General features: G+C 38.1%; 1 protein-coding gene across 6 annotated transcripts in view; it reads right to left on the bottom strand.

The window, feature by feature from the left end:
• LTBP1 (latent transforming growth factor beta binding protein 1) overlaps positions 1-13,757 on the bottom strand; it is a 596,328-nt gene that overhangs the window by 64,369 nt on the left and 518,202 nt on the right. For all 6 annotated transcript variants that reach the window (XM_053711864.1, XM_053711861.1, XM_053711862.1 and 3 more), the window contains one exon: positions 6,383-6,508. In XM_053711864.1, the coding sequence (XP_053567839.1) occupies positions 6,383-6,508 (126 nt within the window). The remainder of the gene's footprint in view (positions 1-6,382; positions 6,509-13,757) is intronic.

Genomic DNA, 13,757 nt, shown 5'->3' with positions numbered 1-13,757 from the left:
GTAGTTAAGAGCTTTTTGGGCTAACGCCGGTATATAAAGCTCTTCACTACTGTGCTCTAAAGTACACTAACACCCATAAATTACCTATGTACCCCTAAACCGAGGCCCCCCCACATCGCCGCCACTCTATTAAACATTTTTAACCCCTAATCTGCCGCTCCGTACACCGCCGCAACCTACGTTATCCCTATGAACCTCTAATCTGCTGCCCCTAACACTGCCGACCCCTATGTTATATTTATTAACCCTTAATCTGCCGCCCCCAACGTCGCCTCCACCTACCTACAATTATTAACCCCTAATCTGCCGACCGGACCTCACCGCTACTATAATAAATGTATTAACCCCTAATCTGCCTCACTCCTGCCTCAATAACCCTATAATAAATAGTATTAACCCCTAATCTGCCCTCCCTAACATCGCCGACACCTAACTTCAAGTATTAACCCCTAATCTGCCGACCGGACCTCACCGCTACTCTAATACATTTATTAACCCCTAAAGCTAAATCTAACCTTAACGAAATAAATTAGGCGGATTAGGGGTTAATACATTTATTATAGTAGTGGTGAGGTCCGGTCGGCAGATTAGGGGTTAATAATTGTAGGTAGCTGGCGGTGACGTTGTGGGGGGCAGATTAGGGGTTAATAAATATAATATAGGGGTCAGTGGTGTTAGGGGCAGCAGATTAGGGGTACATAGGTATAATGTAGGTTGCGGCGGTGTACGGAGCGGCAGATTAGGGGTAAAAAAAATATGCAGGGGTCAGCGATAGCGGGGGCGGCAGATTAGGGGTTAATAAGTGTAAGGTTAGGGGTGTTTAGACTCGGGGTACATGTTAGGGTGTTAGGTGCAGACATAGGAAGTGTTTCCCCATAGGAAACAATGGGGCTGCGTTAGGAGCTGAACGCAGCTTTTTTGCAGGTGTTTGGGGTTTTTTCAGCTCAAACTGCCCCATTGTTTCCTATGGGGGAATCGTGCACGAGCACGTTTTTGAAGCTGGCCACGTCCGTAAGCACCGCTGGTATTGAGAGTTGCAGTGGCGGTAAATTATGCTCTACGCTCCTTTTTTGGAGCCTAACGCAGCCATTCTGTGAACTCTAAATACCAGCGGTATTTAAAAGGTGCGGGAGAAAAAAAGCATGCGTTAGCTACGAGGGTCGTTACCGACAAAACTCTAAATCTAGGCGACAGTTAATTGTCTTGTTATAATAGATCAGCATCAGAAAACACTTTATGGGCCATAAAAATGCATCTAAATAGACTAGCTTGTGTACTGAAATCTAGGCAAATGTTTCTCAATTCCTGTCCCCGGGGCACAATGACAGGCTAGATTTTCAGGATTACTGCGGGTGAGAGTAGGTTACTAATCAGCTGATTATGTAACTTGTGCTCTAGTTCAGATATCATGAAAATCTGTCCTTTTAGTGTGCCCTGAGGACTGGAATTGAGAAACACTGATCTAGGCCATTATGCAGCATAACATTAAATAATAAAAACCACTGAGAATATTTACAAATCTCTGTTGTACAAACATTTAGCAGCAGAGCACATGGTCAAAATCATGATAAATCTTAATGAGGAAGTATTTTTTTAAATTTTATAATATATTTATATTACAAACGTTTTTGTTTGAACTACCTCCTCCCTACAGTGCACCCAATACCATTGTGCAAGGCACTGATGAAGTCATGTAACTGTGTGTTACTTAGGTAACTCTCATTCCTTATTCGCTAATGCTCCAGGGGGTCGATCCGATATAAATCGTCGCCCGCAAAAGCCGGCAACGCCAATATTTACGCTGGTTTGGTATCACATATACGGCGTAACCTAGAAGTTACGCGCGTATATTTCTGCCGTCGCTCGTAGTTTTTTTGGGCTATAGGCAGGTATACCAAACCAGCGCAGTTTGGTATCCAACATGCAGCCTAAGGACTTACGTGGCGAAAATGGAGAAAACTTACTCCATTTTCACCTCGCCACAAAAAGCAGCCGTAAGAAGCCTTACGCTGACTATTGGAGCCCCGTAACTCCCTAAACTGGCTGCTAAAATAAACCTAACACCTAACGCATGCGCAATGTCTATCTCCCTGTCAACCGCGATCTTCTAAAATAAACCTAACACCTAACGCATGCGCAATGTCTATCTCCCTGTCAACCGCGATCTTCTAAAATAAACCTAACACCTAACGCATGCGCAGTCTATCTACCTGTCAACCGCGATCCCCCCCCGAAATCCCTAATAAAGTTATTAACCCCTAAACCGCCGCTCCCGGACCCCGCCGCCATCTACATAAACTAACCCCCTACTGTGAGCCCCTAAAACCGCCGCCATCTACCTTATCTATCCCCTAATTAGAACCCCTTACACCGCTGTCATCTACCTTATCTATCCCCTAATCTGACCCCTTACACCGCCGCCACCTATATAAAAATTATTAACCCCTAATCTAATCCCCCTATACCGCCGCCAGCTATATTAATATTATTAACCCCTAATGTAAGCCCCTTACACCGCCGCCATCTCTATTAAAATGATCAACCCCTAATTTAATCTACCTACCCCGCCGCCAGCTATATTATCTATATTAACCCTAAGTATATTATAGTTAATATAGGTATTACATTATATATATTAACTATATTAACCCTAATTATATTAGGGTTAATATAGTTAATATAGTTACTATAGTATTTATATTAACTATATTAACTCTATCTAACCCTAACACCCCTGACTAAATTTATATTAAATTAATCTAATTCATTTATAAACTAAAATATTCCTATTTAAATCTAAATACTTACCTATAAAATAAACCCTAAGATAGCTACAATATAATTAATAATTACATTGTAGCTATGTTAGGGTTAATATTTATTTTACAGGTAAATTGTTAATTATTTTAACTAGGTATAATAGCTATTAAATAGTTATTAACTATTTAATATCTACCTAGTTAAAATAATTACCCAATTACCTGTAAAATAAATCCTAACCTAAGTTACAAATACACCTACACTATCAATAAATTAAATAAACTACAAACATCTATCTAAAAATACAATTAAATTAACTAAACTAAATTACAAAAAAAAACAAACACTAAATTACAAAAAATAAAAAAAAGATTACAAGATTTTTAAGCTAATTACACCTATTCTAAGCCCCCTAATAAAATAATAAACCCCCAAAATAAAAAAAAATTCCCTGCCCTATTCTAAATTAAAAAAAGTTCAAAGCTCTTTACCTTACCAGCCCTTAAAAGGGCCTTTTGTGGGGCATGCCCCAAAGAATGCAGCTCTTTTGCATACAAATACAATACCCCCCCCCCCCATTACAACCCACCACCCACATACCCCTATTCTAAACCCACCCAAACCCCCCTTAAATGAGCCTTACACTACCCCCCTGAAGATCTCCCTACCTTGTCTTCACCACACCGGGCCGAACTCCTAATCCGATCCGGGCGATGTCTTGCTCCAAGCGGCAAAGAAGAATTCTTCCTCCGGCGATGTCTTCCTCCAAGCAGCAAAGAAGAATTCTTCCTCCCGGCGACGTCTTCCTCCAAGCGACAGCAAAGTCTTCTTCCTTCCGGCAACATCTTCCATGAAGCGGCATCTTCAATCTTCTTTCTTCGCTCCGCCACCGCGGAGCATCCATCCCGGCCGACGACTGAACGACGAATGAGGTACCTTTAAATGACGTCATCCAAGATGGCGTCCGCCGAATTCCGATTGGCTGATAGGATTCTATCAGCCAATCGGAATTAAGTTAGAAAAATCTGATTAGCTGATTGAATCAGCCAATCAGATTCAAGTTCAATCCGATTGGCTGATTGGTTCAGCCAATCGGATTGAACATGAATCTGATTGGCTGATTCAATCAGCTAATCAGATTTTTCTAACTTAATTCCGATTGGCTGATAGAATCCTATCAGCCAATCGGAGTTCGGCCCGGTGTGGTGAAGACAAGGTAGGGAGATCTTCAGGGGGGTAGTGTTAGGCTTTTTTAAGGGGGGTTTGGGTGGGTTTAGAATAGGGGTATGTGGGTGGTGGGTTGTAATGGGGGGGGGTATTGTATTTGTATGCAAAAGAGCTGAATTCTTTGGGGCATGCCCCACAAAAGGCCCTTTTAAGGGCTGGTAAGGTAAAGAGCTTTGAACTTTTTTTAATTTAGAATAGGGCAGGGAATTTTTTTTATTTTGGGGGGCTTTATTATTTTATTAGGGGGCTTAGAATAGGTGTAATTAGCTTAAAAATCTTGTAATCTTTTTTTTATTTTTTGTAATTTAGTGTTTTGTTTTTTTTGTAATTTAGTTTAGTTAATTTAATTGTATTTTTAGATATTTGTAGTTTATTTAATTTATTGATAGTGTAGGTGTATTTGTAACTTAGGTTAGGATTTATTTTACAGGTAATTGGGTAATTATTTTAACTAGGTAGATATGAAATAGGTAATTACTATTTAATAGCTATTAGACCTAGTTAAAATAATTAACAATTTACCTGTAAAATAAATATAAACCCTAACATAGCTATAATGTAATTATTAATTATATTGTAGCTATCTTAGGGTTTATTTTATAGGTAAGTATTTAGATTTAAATAGGAATATTTTAATTAATAATATTAATATTAGATTTATTTTAATAAGAGTTTAGTTAGGATGTTAGAGTTAGATAGGGTTATTATACTTAATATATATATAATTATAATAACGATATTAACTATATGAACCCTAGTATAAATTAGGGTTAATATAGTTAATATATATAATATAACTATATTAACCCTAATATAATTAGGGTTAATATAGTTAATATAGCTGGCGGCGGTGTAGGGGGATGTAGATTGTAGGCAAAAGAGCAGTTTACTTTGTGACAAAGCCCCGCCAAAAGCCCTTTTAAGGGCTGGCAAAAGAGCTGTTACTTTGGGGCATGGCCCGCAAAAAGTCCTTTTAAGGGCTGGCAAAAGAGCTGTTACTTTGGGGCAATGCCACGCAAAAAGCCCTTTTCAGGGCTATTTGTAGGGTTAGACTTAGGTTTAGTGGTAGGGATAGTTTAGTATTTTAGGGGTTAAATAATTTAATATAGATGGCGGCGGGGTAGGGGGATTAGATTAGGGGTTAATAATTTTAAAATAGCGGCGGGGTAGGGGCTCACTTTAGGGGGTAGGTAAGGTAGATGGCGGCGGTGTTAGGGGCTCACTTTAGGGGGTAGGTAAGGTAGATGGCGGCGGTGTTAGGGGCTCACTTTAGGGGGTTATAGATTTAATATAGCTGGCGGCGGTTTAGGGGTTAATAACTTTATTAGGTAGCGGCGGGCTCTGGGAGCGGCGGTTTAGGGGTTAATACATATTTTATTGTTAGGCTAGTGAGGGGGGATAGCGGATAGAGGGTTAGACGTGTCGGGCTATGTTAGGGAGGCGTGTTAGACTTGTCGGGCTATGTTAGGGAGGCGTGTTAGACAGTGCGGGTGTTTTAGACTTTAGTCAGGTTTTATAGGCGCCGGCAGTTTCTAACGTGCCGCAAGTCACTGGCGACGCCAGAAATTTGTACTTGCGCAGATTTCTGGACATCGCTGGTTTGTCAGACTTACGGCACGTTAGCATCTGACGGCGACTTATATAGGATAGCTTGAGTTGCGAGCTGAAACTGCGGGCGACGCCGGTTCCCTCGCTTGTGCCGCAAACTGCGATCTATATCGGATCGCGCCCCAAGTGCTAGTGGACATTATAATTAAAGGGACAGTAAAGCCAAAATTAAACTTGCATGATTCAGATACAGCATGCAATATTAAACAACTTTCTAATTGACTTCTGTTATCAAATTTGCTTCGTTCTCTTGGTATCTTTTATTAAAGATTTTCTTTTCTTTTGTGATTCAGACAGAGCATACAATTTCATCATGGTTTCCAATTTACATCTTTTAGCAAATTTGCTTTGTTCGCATGGTATCTTTTATTGAAGAGTAAAACTAGGTAGGCTCATAAGAGCTCAGGAGTGTGCACGTGTCTTAAGAAATAAATGAGAAAGTTGTTTAAAATTGCATGCTATATCTGTGTCCCTTTAAACAAACACAAGCATCAATACAAATACATTATAGATGACTAAACAATTTAATTTAAGAACAGTGACACTTAAAGGGACAGTAAAATCAAAATTAAATGTTAATGGTTTAGATAGAATATTCAATTTTATACAACTTTCCAATTTACTTGTATTTTCAATTGTGTTTGTTCTTTTTTTATCTTTTGTTGAAGAGGCTAAAAGTAGCTGAGGAGTGTACACACGTAATTTGACTGCAATGTTAGTTTTTTTTTACTTTACTGTCCCTTTAATAAAGATATACATTTTTAGAATATTGTAAAGTCATTTTTACCTTCACAAGTGCTGTGATTGGATGAAATGGTAAAGCCTTGTTCACAGATGCACAGGAAGGAACCATCAGTGTTCATACATTCCCCATTAGGAGAACAAAGTTCAGAATCTTCACACTCATTAATATCTGAAAAATACATCAGTACAATAATCAATATTATAGTGCAATGACAAAAATAAATAATATAATAATTGAGATGATTTTTTTAAGGTTGTATAAAAGCAACCTTCCTTCATTGCAATTATGCCTATCCCCAATCTCTTCCCCCACAAATATTACTAAACAGGACCTTCATGCACTTCAATTATCCCAAACCCTAATCTCTGTACTATAGGTATCCCTAACTATGACCTTCCTTCACTGCTATTATCCAGAAGGTCACATCCCACAATTCTGGCCCCCTAATGTGACACACTTCCCATCTCTGTCCCCCAATGTGATACCCAAAGGCTTCCACAACACAATCCCTCCAACACAAACATCCCTTCACCTAAGTGACCGCTAATATCTAAGTGATCGCCCCCTCCACGATCTTGTAGCCAACCAGAATTGCCTTGAAACAATATAAATAGCAAGCAATACTGGCTAGGCCCAGACTGCCAGCAAGAAAGAGGAAAGGGAGAAACTATGTTTCTATGCTAAAAGACATATAAAATAGACAACCCTAGAATTTGGATGAAGTTTTATCTAACTGTTTAAACAATAACAATTTTCAAGTAGACTGTATCTTTAAATGCAATGTTACCACCAGTATAACATAGGTGTGACCAGCCTTAAAGGGACATGAAACCTCAAATTTTTCTTTCATGATTTAGGTAGAACACACAATTTTAAACAAGTTTCTAATTTACTTCTATTATCAAATGTGTTTCATTCTCTTGGTATCATTTGTCGTAGGAGCAGCAATGCACTACTGGTTTCTAACTAAACACATGGGTGAGCCAATGACAATAGGGATATACTGTATATGCAGCCACCAATCAGCAGATAGAGCCTAGTTTCTGTGCTGCTCCTGAGCTGACCTAGATAAACCTTTCAGAAAAGGATAGCAAGAGAAGGAAACAAATTAAATAATCGAAGTAAATTGGAAAGTTGTTTAAAATTGTATGCTCTGTCTAAACCATGAATGTCTAATTATGACTTTACTGTCCCTTTAAGGAGCTGCTATTATTTAGTGATGCACATAGCATGCTGTCAATATCGTTTTAATTAACATAAAGCATTATGCAAAATCTACTGGCCCTTAATATTCATAGCAGGTCAATTGTTGGAACTGTTTTTTTGCAACCCTGTGTGTTTGGTGAATGCACCTAATCCATATTCATGCAAATTAAAGAACAAACGGTATAATGGAAAGTGAGTAATAAGTAAAATGATATAACAGAAAATGATCTAATATAAACTCTGGCTGCCTTCTGTTGAACATTTTACAGGCTAATTTCTAGTACATTTGTCAGACATATTTTTGGTATAAAGTAAACTTAATATGCCAGAAAATAAAATAATTTCTTAATGTTATTGAATCAGACTAAGACAAAACAATATTTGTAGATCTGTTATAATTGTATTTGATTTGCCTTTTGATGACGATGATGATTATTATTATTGCTTCTGCGTCTGTTAAATTTAATAACCACATAACTTTCTGGTGCAATGTCCTTGGATAATTATATACAAGCAATACTGAAATAATAAAATGCTCTAACACTTGCATTTTTAGGTTCCTTTAAAGGGATAGGAAAGTCAAAATTAAACTTGCATGATTCCAATAAAGCATTTAATTTTAAGACACTTTTAAATTCACTTCTTTTTTCAAATGTGCTTTGTTCTCTTGGTATCCCTTGTAGAAATAGAATATGCACATATCCTACACTAGTGGGAGCTGCTGCTGATTGGTGCCTGCACACATTTGTCTTTTGTGATTGGTTGACTAGATGTGTTCATCTAGCTGCCAGTAGTGTAATGCTGTTCCTTCAGCAAAGGATGACAAGAGAACAAAGCAAATGTAATAATGGAAGAAAATTGGAAAGTTGTTTAAAATTGTATGTTCTATCCAAATTATGAAAGAAATTTTAGGGTTTCCCGTCCCTTTAAAGCTTTCATTTTGTTAACACCATTTGCGTTGTTTTGCATTCCAAGTACAGTATATTTAGCTTTTCTCTTTTACTGTGACCAGCTAGAAAATATACAGATTTGCTCTTGTACTGATAAAGCAATTACTGTGTAGCATGCTGCAGTCATGTGATGTTCGGGCTTAAAGGGACATTCTAGTCAAAATTAAACTTTCAGATAGAGATAGAGCATGTCATTTTAAACAACTTTCTAATTTACTTTTAGCATCAATTTTTTTTTCTCTTGGTATTCTTAGTTGAAAGCTAAACCTAGGTAGACTCATATGCTCATTTCTAAGAAGGCTGCCTCTTATCTGAATGCATTTGACAGTTTTTCACAGCTAGAGAGCGTTAGTTCATGTGTGCCATATAGATAGCATTGTGCTCACGCCGTGGAGTTACTTATGAGAGGGCACTGATTGGCTAACATGCAAGTCTGTCAAAAGAACTGAAATAAGGGGGCAGTCTGTCGAGGCTTAGATACAAGGTAATCACAGAGGTAAAAAGTATATTAATATAACCATGGTAGTTATGCAAATCTGGGGAATGGGTAAGAAAGGGATTATCTATCTTTTTAAACAACAAAAATTCTGAAGTAGACTGTTCCTTTAAAGGGACATGAAACACATTTTTTTTATTTCTTTCATGATCCAGACAGAGCAAGTAATTTTAAACAATGTTCCAATTTATTTCTATCATCAAATGCGATTTATTCTTTTGATATCCTTTGTTGAAAAAGGAGTGATGCACTACTATGACCTAGCTGAACACATCTGGTGAACCAATAACAAGAGGGATATATGTGCAGATGCCAATTAGAAGCTAGCTCCCAGTAGTGCATTGGTGCTCCTGAGACTACCTAGGTATGCTTTTCAATAAAGGATACCAAGAGAACAAAACAAATTACATAGCAGAAGTAAATTGGAAAGTTGTTTAAAATTGAATGCTCTATTGGAATCAAGAGAGCTTAATTTTGACTTTACTGTCCCTTTAAAGTACAAAGAGTGTAGACAAAAACTATTTTACTATGTATGCATAAAGGAATATTACATTACTGTGCACAACTACAATAGCACAGTTACTATTACTGTGCCTACAGCTCTCTTCAGAGTCGTTCTCTTACTTTTAACCCATTACTGGTGCCAGTGGGTCAAGCTCCACATCTTCATACTTGGCACTGCCCTCTTGGAGCTCAGGTATTCTCACAGTCCGTGACAGAACAGGTAGGAATACACAGATCACTAATCTTTTTGACAGCTGTAATGTGCACTTCAGGTTAGTGTGTATGATACCGTAGCCGGACTATTATCCAACGCACATTTGTGTGACGGATAATATTCCGACAGAAAAATGTTGGTCGGATAACTGTTTTTTTGTTGTTTTATTTTAACATTTAACACAGAAAAAAAAAATGTGAAACAGATTATATGTCTGCAAAAGGAGGGTACCCTGTGCCCACATTCTGTGAAATGGTCTGACCCCCTATTACTGTATACAGTGACACTGTTTAACCCACCAGTACTGTATATAGTGAGTTAGTGACACAGTCTGTAATCTGCCGGTGAGATGGCTGGCCTGACCCTACCCGCCCCAGTACTTTATAAAGTGACCACAGTAGTCTGTGACATGGTCCAGCCCCCCCGTACTGTATATAGTGGTACTGTATGATGACACTGTTTACCCCCTGCCCCCCTATGCTGTAGTAACAAGGTCTGTAATTTGCTGGGTCCCCAAACATACACACACACACACACACATACATGCATGCATAAATACACACACAGTAACATACATACACACATACAGAGTAGGAAAGAAAGGTGGAGGAGTTGCTTTGTATGTAAATGAAAATATAAAGGTTACTGAAATTGTAGGAACAAATGATGAGGTGGAAAGTATTTGGGTGACTTTGGAAATTGGAGATAAAAATGTTTTTAGAATAGGGGTTGTATATAGGCCTCCATTGCAGGATGAAAAACTGGACAATCTGTTATTAGATGAAATAACCAAAATGACCATGAAGGGTAAGGTTATAGTACTGGGGGACTTTAATTTGCCAGATATAGACTGGAAGATTCCTTCTGCCAGATCGGCTAGAAGCAGGTATATTCTTGAATCTCTGCTAGGGGAATCACTTGAACAATTAGTCAAGGAACCAACTCGTAAGGAAGCTATATTAGATCTAATACTTACAAACAGTGATACAGTTTCAGATGTGTCTGTAGGTGAGAACTTAGGATCCAGTGATCATCAATCTGTTTGGATTAGTATTCATGTTCAGGAACTGTCCACCCAGACTAAAACAAAAGTTTTAGACTTTAGGACGGCAGATTTTTCATTAATGGGAGAATACCTAAAGAACTATTTAAAGGGGAAAACTCTTATTACAGGGGTTCAAGAACAGTGGGAATTTGTGAAAGGTGCCATTTTAGATGCAACCGCACACTGTATTAGACATGTCTGTAAAAGTAAAAGAAAGCGGAAACCAATTTGGTTTTCCAAAGAAGTAGCACATGCTGTAAAGACAAAAAAGATAGCTTATAAAAATTACAGACACACACAAGCAGATGATGATATGAAAATATGGAGACTCCAACAAAAAAAGACTAAGCAGTTAATTAGGAAGGTTAAAGCTCATGCAGAAGAGAAGATAGCACAGTCAGTAAAACATGGGGACAAAACATTCTTTAGATATATCAGTGAAAGAAGAAAAAATAAGGTAGGAATAGTAAAATTGAAATCAGTTGATGGTAGAATAATAGAAGGAGATAAGCAGATTGCAGACTGTCTCAATGATTACTTCTGTTCTGTTTTCACTAAAGATTGTGAAGATACAATGTCTACATTAAGGGATGCAACGCAAAATAGAAACAAGCTTAACAGTAATCTTTTTACAGAGGATGAGGTTTTGTTAGCATTATCAAAAATAAATGTTACAAAGGCAGTGGGTCCTGATAATATTCATCCAAGGGTTTTAAAAGAACTTCGATCAGTGCTAACTGTCCCATTAACTGATCTGTTTAATCAGTCACTATTAACAGGAGCTGTCCCAGATGATTGGAGAATAGCAAATATAATACCCCTTCATAAAAAGGGCAGTAGAGAAGAATCTGGCAACTACAGGCCAGTTAGTTTAACTTCAGTAGTAGGGAAATTAATGGAAAGCCTCTTAAAAGAAAGAATTATGACTTACATAAAGACAAACAATTTAGAGGACCAAAATCAGCATGGTTTTACTTCAGGGAGATCATGTCAGACTAATCTAATTGACTTCTTTGATTATGTAACAAAAGTATTAGACAAGGGAGGAGCAGTTGATGTAGCATATCTAGATTTCAGCAAAGCATTTGACACCGTCCCACACAATAAACTTATTCACAAACTATATCTCCTTGGTCTAGATTCAAAAATTGTGAACTGGGTGGAATGCTGGCTTAAGGACAGAAAACAAAGTGTCTTAGTAAATGGAGTTCATTCAGCAGAGGGGGCTGTTACTAGTGGTGTTCCTCAGGGGTCAGTTCTGGGGCCTGTTTTGTTTAACATATTTATCTGCAATATCAGCAAAGGGCTACAGGGGAAAGTATGTCTCTTTGCAGATGATACAAAAATTTGCAACAGAGTGGATGTTCCAGGGGGGGTAGACAAAATGAGAAGTGATATACAACAATTGGAGGATTGGACAAATGACTGGGGTCTAAAGTTTAACACAGCAAAGTGTAAAATAATGCATTTAGGGAAGAAAAATCCAAATGTTAATTACAGACTCAATGACACTTTACTGACTGTTACAGACGAGGAACAGGACTTGGGAATTATTATTTCAGATGATTTAAAACTTAGTAAACAATGTAGTAATGCAGCGAGTAAGGCTAGCAGAATGCTTGGATGTATTGGTAGAGGTATTTGCAGCAGAAATAGTAAGGTTCTTATGCCACTTTATAGATCATTAGTTAGGCCTCATCTTGAGTATTGTGTGCAGTTCTGGAGGCCATATCTTCAGAAGGATATTAACAAACTTGAATCTGTGCAAAGGAGGGCTACCAAAATGGTACATGGTCTAAAAAATAAAACTTACCAGGATAGGCTCAATGACCTAAATATGTATAGCTTAGAGGAGAGAAGGGAAAGAGGTGATATGATAGCAACTTTCAAGTACATTAAAGGGTTTAGTAAAACTGAGGCTGTGGGTATTTTACATAAAATGGAAAATTCAAGAACAAGGGGTCATGAGCTCAAGCTAAAGGGTAGTAGATTCAGAAGTAATTTGAGGAAGCACTTCTTTACAGAAAGAGTGATTGATTTATGGAATAAACTTCCTCAAGAGGTAGTAGCAACAAACACTGTGGGGGACTTTAAAAATGCATGGGACAAGCATAGGGCTATCCTACGAACTAGATAAGTTTATACTGTTAGGTAAGGTCGGGCAGACTTGCTGGGCCTATGGCTCTTATCTGCCGTCAATATCTATGTTTCTATATGTTTCTATGCACAAATACACACACAGTCACATATATACACACACACACATACATGCACAAATACACAAACAGTCACATATATACACACACACATGCATGCATGCATAAATACACACACAGTAACATACATACACACACACATACATGCACAAATACACACACAGTCACATACATACATACACACATACACACACACACATAAACACCAATGGGTAAAACAGTAACAGTAGCCCCTGTAGTCAGAGACAGAGACACTAGTGAAGCATCACGTCACACTTACATGATATCAGTGCAGGCAGTGGCAGGTCAACGTTTTTTATGGGGGGAAAAATATTTTTTTTAAGCTGGGCCCCCACCCTCGGGGGGGGGGGGGGGGCACGGTCGCAGTTGCGAACTCTGCAACCCCATGTAGTTCCTCCCCTGTGTAACAGGTTAAAAATAAAAGAAAGGCTCTAAAGACAAAAACAATCTAAGAAAACATTTCATGATTCAGATAGAGCATGCAATTTGAAACAACTTTGAAAATACTTCTATCATCTCATTTGCTTCATTCTCTAGGTATCCTTTGTTGGAAAGCATACCTAGGTAGCCTCAGAAGCAGCAATGCACTAATGGGAGCAAGCTGTTAATTGGTGACAGCACTCAAATGCTGATGTGATCAGCTAGGTCCCAGTAGTGGATTGCTGCACCTTTAACAAAGGATACCAAGAGAATGAAGCAAATTTTATAATAGAAGTAAAATGGAAAGTTGTTTAAAGTTGTATGTTATAGCTGAATCAAGAAAGG

This window comes from Bombina bombina, chromosome 4, assembly GCF_027579735.1.
Source record: "Bombina bombina isolate aBomBom1 chromosome 4, aBomBom1.pri, whole genome shotgun sequence".
NCBI classification, from domain to species: domain Eukaryota; kingdom Metazoa; phylum Chordata; class Amphibia; order Anura; family Bombinatoridae; genus Bombina; species Bombina bombina.
This window is presented reverse-complemented; position numbering and strand designations above follow the sequence as displayed.